This window comes from Fringilla coelebs, assembly GCF_963513975.1.
Source record: "Fringilla coelebs genome assembly, chromosome: 1".
Taxonomy (NCBI): Eukaryota; Metazoa; Chordata; class Aves; order Passeriformes; family Fringillidae; genus Fringilla; species Fringilla coelebs.
Window position 1 is genome coordinate 72,001,067 of NC_140028.1, and position 18,087 is coordinate 72,019,153.

The 18,087-nt window shown below is 37.5% G+C and overlaps 1 protein-coding gene across 1 annotated transcript in view; it reads left to right on the forward strand.

Moving 5' to 3' along the window:
• The window catches only part of ADCY2 (adenylate cyclase 2), a gene marked incomplete at its 5' end in the record, with an annotated part of 204,281 nt that overhangs the window by 91,736 nt on the left and 94,458 nt on the right, over positions 1 to 18,087 (forward strand). The window contains one exon of the mRNA XM_084212764.1: positions 6,838 to 6,987. Within this exon, the coding sequence (XP_084068890.1) occupies positions 6,838 to 6,987 (150 nt within the window). The remainder of the gene's footprint in view (positions 1 to 6,837; positions 6,988 to 18,087) is intronic.

Consider the following 18,087-nt stretch of genomic DNA (forward strand, 5'->3'; position numbering starts at 1 on the left):
TCAGTTCATTTATTTGTTTGTCTCTCCTTCTCCTGGTGTCTTTTGAATGTATTGATTAGTTTCTGTAAAACTTGCCAGAAGGAGAGATGTTTAGAGATATATGAAGAAATTTCAGTAAGTCTGGTAGGTAATAATAAGAAATAAGCTTAATGAAGGCTGCAAGGCAGTGCAGGAGAGATAGCCCAGGAGTACTTCTGATCAGGGCATGTAGGGAGAAATCTACTGGTACACATTAAACTTGGCAGTATATTGCTGGTCCTGTAAATGTACTTATATCAGAGATTTTGGTTTGGGGTTTTTTTTTTAAAGAGTAAACCAGATTTATGGGAAAAGACAAGGTATTTTGAGATCAGACACAGGATTATTTCTGTAGCAGGACAAAGATTGATGTATTACTCCATAGATTTTATTTTCAGGATTTTTAATTTATTTTTTTTTTTATTTTATGGTCTTTTTCTTTTATTATAGCACATTAATACTCACCCTTATGCGAGATCCAGAACCTAAAACTTAATCCCAGTCTTTTTGAGAGAGCATCCAAAGATCAGTTTTAGTGGTAAAGAAATGAAATGATCCTAGAGGTACATGTAAACACAAAAGACCTCTCTGCAGGCAACCAGGAAAGTGCAGTGGCTGCCTGTTTCCTTTTTACTGAGGAGAGTGTGAGCTTCCCTCTGGCAAAAAATAAATAAATTTAAATTCAAAATATTAAGAGTCATTAATTAGAGGCAATGATATTGATTATATGTATTACACAGAAGTGATCTAAAGGGACTGTAACTCTGATTCTTGTTTCTGGTTTATTTTTCCTGGGTTTGATTAAAGAGCTTAGAGTTTATGATCTGTTTTTATCTACACTGGCATATAGATAGGGTCTGTGCATGCCCAGAGCCGAAGGAAATAAATCCAGTCATTCCACAGAACAGCTTAGAGCTATGAGAAAATTCAATGTGTAATAATGATATAAAGAAAATCATATGAAAAAATATAGATACTACAAAAAAGGAATATCCTGCTGTTGTCCTCAATGCTCTGATTGCAGAAGCTACAAAGAGAATCACACATACCAATTAGAAGACAACATCACAACTTCCTGGCTTGTAAAATGACATCAATTCCCCTTCCACAGAGGGATTCTTTACCAAATTTATTTTAGCACTGAAAATTTGGAACCATCTGGGATACTGAGTAATTCAAATATTTATTTTTTTGTTGCTTCTCGGTTATTTTGAGAAGTCTTAAGTTGAAAGGGGGTTTTTTGGTTGGTTTGTGATTTTTCTTTTAAATGAGTTGTTTCTTGCAAAATTTCAGCTTTTTTTTTTTCTACTTACGTTGCTGTAAAACATTTTACGTTCTCCTTGATATAGACAAAATATCAGAGGATATTGGGTCTTCCTGTTTCTTCTCTTCTGTAGTGTGTTCTTACTGTGGCCTTCATAAGTATTTAAGGATTTAAATATCTTTGACCTTTCAGACTATTAAAATAATTTCACAGTATTTAAAGAAATTGATTTTTTACTTTGAATTCATGAGAAAGTAAGTATGCAGTTGCCCATAATTTCTCTGTCCTTCAGCCAGTCATGTTCTGTACCTGAATTACTCGAATTCATAATCTTTTACCATCATCTCTGAAACAGGTAGAAATCTAAGAGGTTGCTACATTTCTTCATGAAACACAGGAGCTTTCATAATGAAGACCTCAACTTAGTGGTCTCACTAAGTACAGGAAAAGCCAGGTGTTACTTTCTGTGACAGCAGCTGGTAGACCAGGCACCACATGATCACTAGCCTTAGATCAGCTACAAAAATTTTTGCCCTGCAATTTTCCTCCTCCCCAAAGCTCCTTGTTTTTGAACAGGGGTTGCCATATGGCAAAACATCTCCCATTTTCAAATTTGCCATCCTATTTGTGAGCTGTGACACAGCTATTAATGTTGTCGGCACTGAAATGTATTCAAATGTTGGACTTCTGTAGGTTTGGAAATCTGAAAGAAGAAAAAGGCAACATTGTGTGACTGGCCAGAGCTCCACGTGGAAGAGATTTCCATGGAATAACTGGAGAAACTTCTGAATACATCTAGTTAAAATAATGGTAGTGGGCATGGTGACCAAGTGAATAACTAATATACATAGGGGCTAAGCATGTCCTTCTAAAATGCTGCTTTTCAGTTCCATCCAGCATTTATCCCGTTGTTTTTAGCTGAATTATGTCTGACTCAGGTTCCAAAGCAGAACAGACTTGTTCCTTAACTTGGCTGTCCACACCACATAGATGATAGATTTGTCACATCATCATGTGAAACAGCAAATAAAGGGAGAGACAATTCATCTTTGCAGAGCTAAAGAATTTGAGCTTAGGCAATGACATAAGAATTCTTTTTTCTTACATTAATTTCCATGCAGATATCATCAATGATAGCCAGTTTTGCCCACCCCTCACCTTTCATGACCTCAGTTTTCTTATCCAGAAGAAAAGTGAAATTTAACTATTGAAAGAAATTGTTAATAGTTTGTGTTGGGTTTTTTTTGGTTTTGTTGTTAAAAATTCTGTTCTTGCAGCATTTGGGAAGGATATGTAAAATATCTAAGAGGAAAGAAATGTGGCAAAGTAACTCATAAACTGGAAGCTTCAATGCAGGGAAAATCCATGGAGGATTCTAATTTTTATATTCAGTATTTTCAACAGCAGTTTCTAAGATATTTAACAAATTACTTATGCTTCAATCAGAATCAGCAGTGTTTATTATAATTCTTCTATTTTTATATAGCATAGTACTTTTTTGTATGCATATACCTTTGAGGGTACTTTTCATCAGTTGAGCTTATATATGATGTACTACATTTTTTTGAGCAGCTCAGTGAACTGTAGTACTCTCTTGAGAAATTAGTCATAGCTACTTAACTTTGTCTTCATTTGCTTTTAAATACAGTCTATTTTGATAGTGAAGCACTAGACATCTGATTACTTGATATTCACTGATACTGAAAAAATACCTGTGCTTGAATGTGAAATTTCCCCATTGCCAGGAAGCACGCAGAGTTTTCTGTAGGTCAGAACAGACTGAGGAGACATCAACCATGATTATGTTCCACAAGTGATTAGAGATACTTCCTGGTGGTGTCCTGGTGTTCCTTGTGTTGATTTTGACTCATGTTTAGATCACTTTCTGTACACATGGAATTTATTCATTGATGAAACAGAAACTTCAGCACAGTATACAGTTAATGGATATATTTGAAGGGATGCAGATGGCCCACGAGATAGATTTGCCTCTCTCTCCACTCTGACTGTACAGAGGGATGGGAACTTCTGCTGCCTTGCTCAGTGTTTCCATATGGTGAATTGAGTGGGAGCTTAGCAGAATTTATGTATGCTGTGGGTTTTTGGGGTTTGGGTCATACAGTGCCTGCTTGTAAAGGGTGTGAACCAGGTTCATGCAATGCTGTCTCTGAGGTCACTCTGGTCTTTTTTGAGTTGCCATCATTATTTACACTCTTTTCCACAATTCAGTCTTGTCCTCGTGGGAGAAATCCTTAACCATGCTGTGTCATTGATTCCTGAATTCTCTAAACAGGATCTCTCCTACAGTTTGATCTGCACAGTTATCAGAGCTATCACAGAAAGGTGGAGAATTTTTCACCAGAAGATCCACCACAGCTTTTCTTATTATGTAATACACATCTAGGGCTGGAGGGAGGCAGGGATGAGACAGGGAAAAAAAAATGGGGGAAAACACACTGCAGAGTTCTACCCTAGAGAAAAGTAGAAGATTGGTCTGACTCAGGCTTTCATTCCAAGTGCTTTGGTACTGGTAGGATTCAGAGCTTGGCATCTTCTCAGAGCAGGTGGGTGAACAGAAGAAACCTTTTGTGTGATTGCATATTGATTAGAGTTGATTATTGCTTAAGAAGTGGGAAGCTCAGTTAATTTTTTTGGATTGAGAAAAACTTTGAACCTGTCTTGTCTGGGAGAATGCTTATGAGACTTTAGAAGAAGCCTGGCATGGAGCTCATGTCCAGCTCATGTTGAAACTGAGCTGCAATTAAAAGGAAAATGCAGACTTGGGAGAGGAGGGATATTAAGGAAAAGGTATGTAGTGTTGCTTATTTTGTTTAGTAATGTTAATTGCACTTGCTATTGAACGCTCTATTGGCAGGATGCATTTTGCTCAATAGCAGAAATATTCGCTCAAGCCAGAATAAATGCAGGCAAAAAAAATCTGTTTAGAAAGCAGTTCATCCATTTCTTGATTTTTTTTTAAATTTTATCCCTTAGTGACACATTTCTGAATTAAATCCATGCTTACCTAAATAATGAGGGTATTTTAAAGACAGTTTCTACCTGCATATTCACTTACACTTTTACTTGTTACATCTACACTGAGTATGGAAGTGGCTGAGATACCTTGCACTGTCTTCCAGCTGCTTAATTCAGGTACTGGAAGGCATTGCCGAGCTCCATGTGGGCTGAATTACCCCATTGAGTATCTGAAAAGCCTGGTTAATTAGCTTCCTTGCCTGTCACTCCTTTCCATCTATTTTCTCACTTCAGCTACTTCAGTCATAAAACTGTAATTTGTTTTTCTATGACTGTGAAGATGATACTCATAATTTACTCCTCCATCTACCCATTACAGTATATTTTTTTTAAATTGGATTGATTATATTCCTGAAGTTTTGCTTTAAATGGTCTGTAACTTTATGAAGCTGGACAATTCATTTAGGAAGTGTATGTGCAGACTTTCAACAGTGACATCTAACTAGAGATTATGACAGCACACTGTTGATTTCAGTTCATTTCAGTGATCATTTATTACTAAACCTTCCTGCTACGTATCTCAGCATTTTCTATGCCCAGCAGTCTTTATTTTCAAGCATTTTTTCCTACTTCATAATTTAATTTTAAAACCCAGAAATGATTGCCAGTCGGTAGACCCTTAGCCCTGTACTGTGATCTGTCACACAAGATCTTTGTTCACTAATCCATGTTTGCTGACATCAAAGCAAAATCCAGCAATTGTGATTTACAAAGAAATATAAAATATTTTAAGGTCAAATGTTTTGCTGTACACCATGATCTTATATGTTTGTGGAGTTTTTTTTAGATTATTGGCGGTTGTGAAATGTTTAATTTAAACTATTTCTTATTTCTCTACTTCATAACAGAAGTTCTTCAGAAAAAGTGAAATATGTAGATTTTTCTCCTTGTTTTTAGATTTATCTATTTTAGAAAAATTTAAGAACTCACATGTTACTTTTAGAAACATTATAATGCCATGATCTTAAAGTTTTAGGGAAAGAAAAACGTTCTACCAAATTGAAAACATCGATCATTTTTGCAGTAAAGGTGAATATCTCCTGCTTTTAGCTTTGTGGAGCCATGAAAGGTGAGCTGTCAGAAATGTCACAGATGGAGGAACAAGTATTGCATGTAATGATGTTAAAATCTGTGAGGAAAATAAAAGCATATATTTAAATCTTGCATTTTAAAGTCACCATTTATTAAAGAAACATTTAAACTCCATGGGAGTTTTTTTGTGAATCAAATGTATTCCACAAGGACATAGATTTCTGTTAAAAAACAATATGTCTTTTTCCTCTGAACCACCATAGCTTACTGTTGGACATTTTTTCTGGTCTGTCTCTTTCACCATTAGCAAGTCACAAATAGGTACACCAGGACCAACCCATGAATGATCACCAGGGAAATCTATCATAAACTTGATTATTAGATTAGCTATGGAGACTTAACAAAAGTTTTGCCCCTTTCTTCCTCCTTTTCCTCCAGATCAGGAGTGCTTGTAATCCAGGGTGTATGATACACTAGGGCCTTACAGGGAGAGACGATAGAGACCTGCTCTGAGCAGACTGCAGCTGTATCTCAACTTCAATTTAATATTATCTTTATTATTACTTTTATTATTGAATTAGGAATTGCCTTCATTACTTTACTGTGTTTCTTTTGCTCTGAGTGAGCTCGAATGGATAAATGTGTTTCTTTTATTTGCAGCAATAAGCTGGGTACAGTTAAAAGTATTAGCATCATCACACAATATTGTGTCCTTTTCAAAGGTCAAGTGCAAAAAAGGCTTGGATATTTTTAAGCAAACTTATTTCTCACGTTTGTGGGTTGTTGCTTGCAGAGGGCATCTGATGCTGCAAATGTGACTGCCTAAATCTTAGATCTTTAAGTTCTGTGTTTTAGGCAAATGTAATTTTTTGGTAGTAAGGAGAAGTATATTCTCGTAGGCAGCTGTCAGATCTTGCTCCTTAAACACTGCTTATCATCACCAAGGTTACTATTTATAGCTGACTGACGGATAGCAGTGGATCAGGCTGAGGTAAAATGCAGGTCAGGCTTTTCATGGGTGTGGGTGAAACTTTTCACCCCTTAATCATATGGCACTGCAAAAGAAAACATTGCTAAAAGAGCACAGCAATAACACGGCTTCCAATATTGCTATTAGGAGCCAGAGCTATTGTTTTACATGAGTAGGTGATGATCCTGCCTAGTTAATACTCAGCAGTGAGCTCCAACATGAGCTGAAGTTCTTTTTTCAGAAAACGTGTACCTCATTGAGTAGGCAAACATGTTGTTCATTTCCATTCCTGTTTAATCCTAAATTAAAACAGTATCCAGCCTAACTGATTCTGTGATTCTGTTATTGCTTGGGATGTTGCCACTAATTTTAAAGGCTTTTTAAAAGGTTAACCTAAGCTAGAAACAAACAAAAGCAAAATACATAACTGCAGCAATCTTTCATTGCAAGCTAGGAATAATTTCTGTTAATATATTTATATAAATTCCCTGACATTTTTTTTTTTTAATCCCCCCAGATATTGGCAAATGTAATAATTTTTATCTGCGGGAACTTGGCAGGAGCGTACCACAAGCACCTCATGGAGCTGGCGCTGCAGCAGACGTATCAGGACACGTGCAACTGCATCAAATCCCGCATCAAGCTAGAGTTTGAGAAGAGGCAACAGGTAAAGGAACACCCCTGTGGGGGTCTGCTCTTCTGTTTGCACACTTTGCTCCTGTTTGTTGCTATGTAATCCAGCTTGTTAATGGGAAAACACTTACTGAATTACTTAAACTTCATGAAACATGCCCAGTCTTTTGGACATGGTTGTGCACAATTTCCGTCTGACTGCAGGAAAGTGTTACAGTTATTTCTATTGTCAAAATATGGGTTTTTTTCTCACTTGTTCTATGAAAATATTTTATGATAAAGAGAGTTAAAAACAGTGTATAGATCCTGTTTCCCCACCGTATCTTTTGTTGTCCTCATGGAACGAGCTGTGTGCTTTTGTGTACATGTGTGCTTTTGGGAATCTTCAGTTCTTCATGCCCAAGACCAGTGCTGCAAATCACTGCAGGAAGATATTATTGCACTGTTTTTGAAAAATATTTGAATCCACAATACTGATGAATCATGTGATATAGTTCTAGAGGTCAGGTTTGTTAAGAGGAGCTAGGGAAATTGCATAATGATACTGTCATTTATTGCAGCAGTTAAATAAAAGAATTCTCTGATTGCTTTATATAGTTCTTTTTCTCTTGGCAAGTTCTGTACAGTGCCTATCATCCTGACAGATAGGTGCCTCGTTTAAGAGAATTTGAAATACAAATCAGTTCATCAAGTAGTAAAGAAGATAGGTGCATTTTGCTTTGAAGGTCACCAAGACTCAAACTTCCATGAACTGTTAAGGATCAGAGAACAGAGACACTGACAGGTGTCTGTGGTCACAAAAATGCTTGTGTGTACCTTGTGTGTCCCAGCCAACCTTAATTGTCATGTCTGTCCCACAAATGCCTTATCTGCTTTAAAGTAAAGATTGCAAGATCCATCGCCAACACTTTTTTCTTAAAATAAGCAAATGGAATTTCCGCACCTGGACTTTACCAGGCTGTCCTTATTCTGCTGGGCACTTGGCTTGCATACTGGCTGAAGTCACTACAAAACATTTCAAGTAATCCTAAGGAGAATGATTTACAGTAAAAGCAAGTTTTGATGATTGGATGCAAAATTTGCATAATTTGCTATTGCAGGAGAGGTTTGTGAGAGCGGTCATTTATGTTTCCACCTCTGCCTCCAAAGCTGTGGGCAGGAAATGGGTGGACTGTGAGCTCAGTTGTAAGGACCTGGGTTTCTACTGTTGGTAGCTTTTCCCTCCAAGAATAGGAAACACATTGGTTCGTCCGCCAGAAGCAGGCAGGTTGTGTTACTGGACACTGATTTTAAAGGAGTAAGGATGCTTTTTTTAAGAAGACAGTGCTTACAGGGCAAAGGGTTCTAGCTAATGTTCTCTGCAAATGTGTATTATTTTGCTAAATGTTACTAGTTTCTATGGAAAATAGCTTTGGTGTGCTGTCACTTCTGAAGATCTTGCAGAAATGATTGAGAACCTGACAGTGAAGAGAAGCAAAACTACCAGGGATTATGTGACAGATACTTCCTCTTTGGGGTTTGTAGTACTTGTGCTTTAAAAATGTTGTAGCCTAGCAAGATGGAAAGAGGCAAAAAGTTATAAATGTTGTTGTTCTTATATTCTTATGTTGTTCTTACATGTTCTTAATTATATATATATATATTTAGGTGTGTGTTGTCATGTTTGTGTTTGTGATAGGAATAACTGTCACATTAGTTAAGACACCTACACTGCCCTAAGTAGTGCATTGCAGCGCTGGATTAGTAAGTAACAGATGGGTCAATGTCTTACTGGAAAAAAGCCAAGTATTCTGTGGAAGTCAGTGATCTTTTCAACCTCCAGTGAGCTCAAAAAGAGCTCATTAGATCTTCAGATCTTCTTCTATATATTTCTTTGGCCTTTATCCCCTCAACCCCTTAATATATGTCCCTTATCTCCTGTCAAATTTTTTCCAAGCGAAAAATGAAGATGTGTGCCTCCATATTATCACACTTAGGAACATTAAGTATTTAAATGTGAAAAGGTGAAATGAGGATTCATTTCATAAGATGACTGTTTTTTTTCCTGACGATTAATGCATGTCTTTGTTTGCAGACATCAGTTCAGAAGTGGATGTACTTTAGTCTGTTTTTAACACTGCTTGTTTTGCCAAGAAGATACAAAAGATCATCCACATTGTTAGTGTTCAGGAAGCAAGTCAATCATGTTGGTGACTATTTTTAGAGAACTGGGATACAATGAAACAGTAAGAGCACCGTGCATTTTAAAAGGCATTGGTTTTGATCAAAGCCTTTATTAGCCTGCAAAAGGTTGTAGCATGACCCTTGATTCTACATCTCTGTAACAGGAACAAAAAAATTAATTGAGTTTAATTTACTTTGCATAAGCTTCTTGTGTACAAGCGCAGAGCGTAGGATGTACTTCTAAATGGTTAGGGCTCCAGGTCAAATTGGCACATTTTTGCAGATCATGGACGTCATGTATTTTGTAATTGTTTTCTAAAGATGTACAATTTATGTTTCAAATTATTCTGTGAATTTTCTTTTATGTTATTTGAGAGTAGACTACTGTTGTTTTTCAGTTATTGGGGTTTCTTTTGTGTGTCGTTGAATAGCCTTTTTGAGAATACTATTTTGATAGATCAGCAGATAAGTATATTAAAATACCACTCAACAATTATGCCAAAGAATTCAAGAGAAACCCCAGATTCATTGTTTTCAAGTGAGACCAATACACATTAAAAAAAGGTGAAATGGGGGAATGGTGTGTATTCTGAGGTACGAATTGGACGCGCTGTACCCACACCACCGTGTATTTCTGCTGTTGGGGCACAGCAAAGGCTGGCTGCCCCCCAAGGGATGGGAAGCTGCAGGTGGTGACACCTCCCAGCAGGGCTGGGGCCACTTTTGAACTCCTGTGGTAAAAAGCAGTATTTTCAAAGCCCACTTTGGTTTTTCTCACACACCTTTTATGTCTTTTCAGAGTTTGTAACAGAGAAATGTGGAACTATTCTGACCTCTTTTTAATTTGCAGCCTTATTGCAAGATACGGATTTAAAATAGCCTCTCATAATGTTATTTGTCTCCCTGATAAAAGTCTGGCTGACAGTTTGTAGGGGTAATGACTCACTGGTGCTGAGTGCAAGATCTTAATGCTGACAGCGGTATAATTGCTCTTCTCTCTCTCTTCTGGGGCTTTGCATCGTGAGACACAGGAATATACACTGAGAGGTTCTTACAACATTGCAGGGAGGTGTTCATAAGGTGCTGGTGTTCAGTGAGTTCTCTGAAATGCTGTCTTCGAGAAGGAGGCAGTATAATGATAGTTTTAGAAACAACACTCAGCAGATGAAAATGAATGAGGTTTCAAATCATTGAGTGGGATTTTAGTTTTTGCACTGAAACGTGGTAAAGCAATGCCATTCATTAAAGGAACTGAAATATTTCAAAATTGTTTTTGAATTAATCTAAACAGAGGAGCCTCATACATTTATGAAGCTTAAGGCTGTTAGTAAAAAACAGAAACATTGAAATACATCATTTGGAACTAATACATGAAATGTGGAGTCTTGCAAGTTTAATCAATGCATTTTAAAAGGTAAGTTACTAATATTTTCATGAATACACAATAATTAGTTTCTAAGAGATTCCTCATTTTCCTTTTCCTCATAGCTTCAAGGCTAGTAAATGGGAAAAACAAAAACTAGTGTTGTTCTTTTAAATTTTAGACTCCATTTATTACTTCAGCAGTTTTTGTGCTCATACACGCATGTGGTGCCGGTCCTTTCTGTTAATCCACATGTCAGTACTAGAAATAAGGTCTGTTCTGAGGAAGTGTTGGATTTTGCATGGTGGACCATGGGGGAGATGGATAGAATATGCAAACAGAAACTGAACAGGGTTCAGGGACTGCAGGTCATGACAGATGATGACACTTGGGGAACTCAAGGTATTTAGCCTGGAGAAGTAAAGGCTTGGAGGGGACAACTAACATCTGGCTTGTACCAAAGGAGCTTACACAAAAGATGTGGTCAGATTTCTCTGAAAGGCACCCAGTGAAAGAATGAGAGACAATAGGCTTGAGCTATGACAGGATAAATCTTGGCAGGAAGGAGATAAAAGGTTGTTCCTCAAGAGAAGGGTTAAACACTGGGAAAGGCTGCCTGGAGAGATGCTGGCATCTGTGAGCAGAGAGATTTTGAAGTCCTAGCTGTATCAGATCTTATGCTTCAATTCTTGTGAGCAAAAGAGAACACATAATAAATATAGGGCTCAGAATCTCATTAGGCTAATTAAAGTCTTAACAATCTAATGAAAATACCAAAAAAAATCTCGTTACAATAATAATAACTGTCACAGTCCACACTAATTAACACAAAGTAGCATAAATATAGCTAAAAATGTTATGCAAGAAATATTCAAGTATTCCCCTTTTTCTCTGGTATACTCTCAGTCTTCTGTAACCATGTACCCCCACAATACAATACTGCCATTGTCATGGGCTTTGTACTGAGCTTGCAAGGCTCCGGGGTTAAAGCTCTCTGAATTTTTTTTGCCTTCCTGGAGATTTATTTTTACTTAACTGCAACAGCAGTATTTCTAATGACAAGGTGGTTTTAGGTAATTAATTTTTTCTTATGACACAGCACAAACATAGATATTGTATAAATAACAGTAATGAACAGCTACTCTGTGAAGGACGAGATATTTACAACTGTAACATAAGGGGGAAAATTGCAGACCTGACATGATAGTGGAAGCCTTAAAAAATGAACACACAGAATGTGTGGGGGGCAATACATGCACGTAATGATTGGAGATGGTGCACAGGCTTGGCACTGCAGACTCCAGATCTATAACTGTTTAGATCTATAAGATCTATAAGTGACCAGTCACCACTAGGCATCTGAAGAGGACACAGGTGTTCTTAGGGGGAGCAAAGAGCAAGAGCATAGAATTGCAGACCAGCAAGGAAAGAGCAAGGTATAAATGTGTGTGATTAGATATCTAAAAAGAAAGAGATGCTAGATTGAGGAAGAAGTAACCATCAGCATCAACTTCAGCCTCCTATTTCCCCTTATAAAGGGCTGCAGATGCTTATGGCTTGCTGAAAGTCTTTCACCGCCACTGCCAGGCTGAAACCCATCCACATTAGGACCCACAGGAACAGTTAAAGCATGAGACTTCTATACCAGAGAAAGGGTTGTAAACTAAGTGTATGCATTACAGTTTAAACCATATTATTACTACTAGGACTTTGCCTTCTTAATGTAGAAGTATTTCTTTCTTTATTGTTTTTTTTCTTTAATTTTTTCTAATAATTACAGCAAAAGTAATACTTGAATTAGACTGTTAAGATTTCAGTTATGCTATAAAGAAATGTAAACTAACTATAAATTCTTAGCTTTAGATGTATGTGCGTGTGTACATTATCAGGCTTATTGCCTTTTAGTCCATAAAACAGATTTTGGATATTATGCTTCATGTGTCCCTCTAGATCCTGAAATTAATGATAGCAGTGTTGCTAAAGCAGAAAGCAGGTGTTTCACAGCAAAAGGTCTCAAGTTCATTAGGGAGATGTAAGTACTGGTGGTTTGAACCCCCTTCCACTCCAATTTTATTCCAGTTGAGGCTGTACACTGCTGTCCCCGAGTCCTGCTAGCCCAGAGGGATTGTTTGTCCCAGGGGGTCAGGCCTGAGGTGCTCCCAGAGCTAAGGCAATGGAGAGAGGCAGCAGGAGCATGGCCACCAGACAGCTGCTGCCACAACTAAAAATCAGGCAAGGCAAGCTCAGAGAAGGCTGGAGACCCAGTGTTGAATACAGAGCTTGTAATGTTGTGGTAAAATTATATTTTCTGGGCTATAGAAGCCCTGAGTAACTTCATCTAATGTTGAAGTTAACCATGTTTAGAACAAGATGTGGGACTACAGATCTCAAGAGGTCGCTTCCAACCTGAATTTTTCAGCGAGTCCCAGGTTTTCTTTAATGTCTTTCCTATAACAGAGTGCTATGACATACAGGAATGCTGTGATTTCAGATAGAAAGAAATGAAAAGGTAAATATCACTTTGAATAATAATTGCAAATGAATGGTTTTTGAATCAAAAAGTCCTATCAGGTGCTACTGAAATTTTTTCCAAGTTTCTCATACTGACTCTGCTTGCAAAACTAATGCCAGGAATAATGTAGCTATTTTTGCTCCTAATTATTGATGAGAATAACAGTAATTTTGCAAGGGGAATATGTGTTTGTTAAGAAAAGTTGAGTGATTTGAAAATCAAATAGGTATCAAATAGATAGTTGTTACTTCATTTTGTTCAGGTTGTCCAGTCACTGAAGAATTTGAAGTAGACTAAATAGTCATGATGATACTACAATAACAAGAGTCTGCAATTAATTTTCCCCCAAGGCTCAGTATTGACTACAAATCTGAAACGTTGATTTCAAGTTTTATGTCACAACCACGACCTGTAGACCAAAAGCTGTAACAAAGGTAGGATTGAAAGGTCCAGGGGCTTCACGTGTGCCTGGCTGGCCAGAGCTTTTGTAAGGTAGGAGAGATACTCAGGTCCTTGCCTGCAAAAGGATCATGTACTACATTAGCAACCCCCATCTTGTTTATATCCCTGGAGTTATTCTTTCATAATACCTCACTGCTTAAAAAGGTGCTTGGGAGCTGCTGCCCTGTAGAGGTGGAGCAGTGAGGAGGGTGGTTGGCAGCTTTGCAGTTTGCTGCTGTGGAAAACTCCAGAGGTCCAACAAGTGTGGGATACTTCCCTTTCAGTGCTTTTTCAGGGATCTGGGAAATGACCTTGAAATTTATAGCAAAACACTATTGACAGATGACCACTTTTCCTAACCATCATTTTCCCATCATTTTCTCTGCTGAATTGTTTGTAGGAGCTATGAGAGACTCCTTATATAGAAATAAGGCTTTGTCATATTTTGAAATATTATAAAATGTGCCTTTCACCCCAGAGAATGTATATTTCACTGTAAGGAGAAGAGATGCCAACATTGGAAGTCTAGTTACCTACATGAAGACACTCATATTGTCCACAATTCTGAAATTAATGGCTTAGCAAATGTCTTGTGCAAGTATCAACTTCACAGATCAATAGAGACACTCCAGTTCTTGCATGCAATCTTTTTTCCTACCTCAGGACTTCATTGTGAGAAAAGGTCATTTAGCATTTTGCAGTGAACTAGATGAGATTTCAGCTGCCTCTCTGTGTGTTGATCTGCAGTAATTTATTACATTTAACATGCTCAGATAAAGTCATGTTGCTTTGTTTTATGAGGAAAATATGTACTTTAAGCAGATACTTACTAAGTACCACATTTTCATAGATATCCTGATAATTTGGATGAAATACATAGCTGGCAGGCAAATGTTAATTTTTGTCATGGCACCTGCAATTTTGTCAGCCACATTACAAAAGCTAAAATTAATAGGTGAAAAGTCATTCTTTTTAGAAAGAGAATGTCTTTTGACAGCGAGTCCAAAGTATTCAATTGTTCATTATTCTCATAATTAATTGCCTCATTTTTAAGTTGCCACTTTATTTCCAGATAAAAGTTATTGAAGTCCCAGTACATCCCTTTGTCCTTGCTGACCTTTCTATGTCTTTTTCAGATCTCCACATTAAGAATTATTCTCTACAGATAGGGATTACAGGGTAGTGTGTCTACAGAAACTACACATAGATCACACAGATTTTGATAATCCAGAGGCCTGATTATTATTTTTTTACATATAGAATTGCTCAGTCGTATCATAATTATTTTTATAATATTGTAAATAACTTAAAACATCTTAAAGGATTCTCTGTAATGAGGATTTTCCAGGTATTTGTTCATTTGTGTGACCTTTTAATGATTCATGAATTTTTGTATAATTTTTATAGCCTTTTTATATAATTTTAAGTGAACTGAACACACAGTTGTCAATTATGTTCGCCTAAGGAGATAAAGATCCATAAAAAAATCTTCTTATAAGTCTCAGGGACACATTGGCCTTGTTAGCAGCAGCATCATGCTGGGAGATCCTGCTCATTTGGGTTACGTACCATGAACTCTCTGTTCTGTCCAGAACTACTGCTTTCCAACATAAATGCTTCTGTATTGTAAATAGATGTTTTAATTCTGAATTCCTTTCCTTTGGGTCTTGTATGGTGCTGCTCACAAAAAGTTGTGTACTTTTCTAACATTGTTAACAGTCATATGACATCTAAATATCTTCTTTATGTCGATCCTAATGCATTTTGTACTTTAAATGTTTGTTCACATGGACATTCACACTGGCAGTGCACATAAACTAAACAACTTAAGTTGGGTACATTTGGATCCTGTGTGTCACTGTGTTCTTTGCCCTTGCTTTACTGTGCTCAGGTTATAATGGAAAGGTGTGGTCACTGTCTTTAAGATCTTCTTGGGAACCTTGCTATATTGGGACTTTTCTAGAAGTTCATGCCCTTGTCCACAGCCTAGGTATTACTTCTAACTCTTTAGACTGTAAATCAGTTACCTTGCCCTTTTTGTAATATTCTTTTTCTTTCTTCACTCCAAACCCCTACCTCCCTTTAGCAGTTTTCTGGATCTGAAAGGCTTCATACTGTAGGAAAAACCATTAGGAGAAAATACAGCTCTGCAAAATACACCGTTCCCAGGTGCTTTCAGCCAAAAGCACGTGCCACGTGGGAGATGCCAAGTGTAGAAGCCCCCTCAGCTACCTTCTAGGAGCTCTTCTTTCTAAGACCTGCTATGAAAGCTGTAAGAACTTGGAGTACAGTCTCCTCACTCCTTTTGCTTTTTGCTGGGGCTGTCACCCTTGTTGACCTGCTGAGGTGCATTGCAGCTCCGCTGCAGTCATGTCAGTGCCTTCCAACTTGTCAGTCTGGACCCCAGCCCACAGATTTGACTTTCTGAAGAAAAACCCTTTCCTCCTATTTGGAGGGGTTGTTGGATTCGCCTCTTTGTGCTCCAAGATGGTGTTAGGAAAATTAATCTTTTCCCATAGGTCACCAGGCTTCTCTTCAGGTAGTCCCATTTCTCCTTGAGGTTTTGGTAAGAATTGTGTATGTGGATGCTTAAGGAAATGAGAAAGAAAAACTACTTAATAATAAGCTAAGGTTCTTGAACTGTGTTGCCCTCAAAGGTGCTCACAGCCCATGTGCCTTGCTGATTCTTAGAGCTGTGTTTCATGTTTTATTATGTTGTAGCTTTCTTTTAAATGAAAGGTCTCTCAGATTGAGAGGAATGTGAATTTATATGGGGTGGTAGGGGAGGTGATACGGGCATGGTGATACTGTGAGCCTTTGAGCTAAAAGGTGCATGTCCACCCTCAGGTACGTGGGCATGTGCACCTACAGAATGGTGTGTACAGCAGCTCTCAGACTGCAGGGACATTGAGGCAAATAGGTTTTTGTTAAAATCATTACATTTATTTGTTCTTCCAGATTATCAAGTAGTTTTTTTTGTGGAAACTTGGGATGGCTCCGGCTTGCTACACAAAATGCTCGACATAAAAATATGTTTCTCAGTAAATTGCATTTAGAAATCTGCCAGGAAGTTCGATTGCAAGCCATTCAATCTGTGCTACTGTGCTAATTTTTAAACCAGAATGTTGTATAACACTAAATCATATGTTTGTATAAATCTAAATTATCACATGAACAGTCATTATCGTTGACAAATGTCCTCTTGTTAAAAAAAAAAAAAGTCTGATTGCCTCATTAAGGGAAACAAACCCAAGAATTACAGCTGCATTGGTTCTTGAGGTAGTTCAGTTGAATTGAAGCTTTGTGCATTATTATAGGTGAAAGTAAATGTGACATCTTGATGAAAATTAGACTTTATTAAAATGTGGTAGTGGTGACAGTAAACACCTTCTCTGAACTTCCTCTCCCTGTATTTCCTTGTTTCACTGAAACCTGACACTTGCTTTCTAAGTCCTTATACCAGAGCCACTAATGAATTCTTTCCGGCCTCCTCCTCTGGTTTCAATGTGTTTTCAGATGGCAGAGATTCAAAAAGAAATAAAAAGGGAAAAGAGAATGGGGAGAGGATGCAAAAGTCCACAGGCTTAGCTATCTACAACTTTTACATTCATCTCTTTTGTATCTACTGAAACCTATATTGTGAACTTAATTTGTTCCTTTTAACATTTGTGTCCAACTGAAATGTTAAAAGAATTTTCATGAACAGAATTGGAAGTGTAGAGTAGACCCTACTAGATCTGTTTCCAAAATACAATTTGTAGAAGGCTTTATTCCTACGTCAGAATGTTTTTGTGCAATATTTAGAAATAATAATAGAAAAAGTAAGTCTCCAATATGAAGAGGTGACTTCATCTTTCTACTTGCTTGGAGGCCCAGCATACTGGGTGGGACCCAGAGTACCTGAAACATCCTCAGCAGGTCTGTCTTAACTATCACTACAAAATCTGGAGCTTCTATACCTTTCCCAGATGAGGTGTTCCATTCTCCTTTTATCTTTGGGGAATATTTTCCCTTTTGCCTGACTTAATAAGCCACAATTCAATCTAGGCCTGTGAATTGCCTTGGATATAAATAAAGTTTATTCCTTTCCTCTTTCCTAGAGCCTTATGTGTGCCTGAAGGCAATTGGCCCCTCTCAGTTATTGCTATAGTAATAAAGTCAGTACTAAAGGCAGTCGAGCCCAGTTTCCTCCACTGTGGCTTGTAGGACATGTTTGCTTGGCCTTTGTGACAATTTTGTATTGTCTAACTTTCTCCAGCTGGTCCATGTGATTTTCTATAATGCTAAATAGTTTGACAGCATTATGGGCTTTTTTAAGTACAATTTGACATTTCAGAGGACGAGGACCTTGGAATATAATGTGCCATTGTCCTTTCACCTTTGCATTTCCAAAAGTTTGTTTAAAAACCAAATTACTGGAGGTCAGATAGAATCCCTAATTAAATCAGTTCCATTGTCTACCAGTGCTGGACTGGAACTGTCTCCACGGTTTCATTTCTCTTTGACCACTCCATTCTAGCAGTTTTCCTGCTCTTAGAGTGTAGTTGCATAAGCCACCATGCACTTAATTAAAATAGAGAAGTGTTTTTTGCTTTTTGGCTGTAACCAATATCTAATACAAATATGTAGTATTCGTTTTTTTTTTCTTCTAAAGT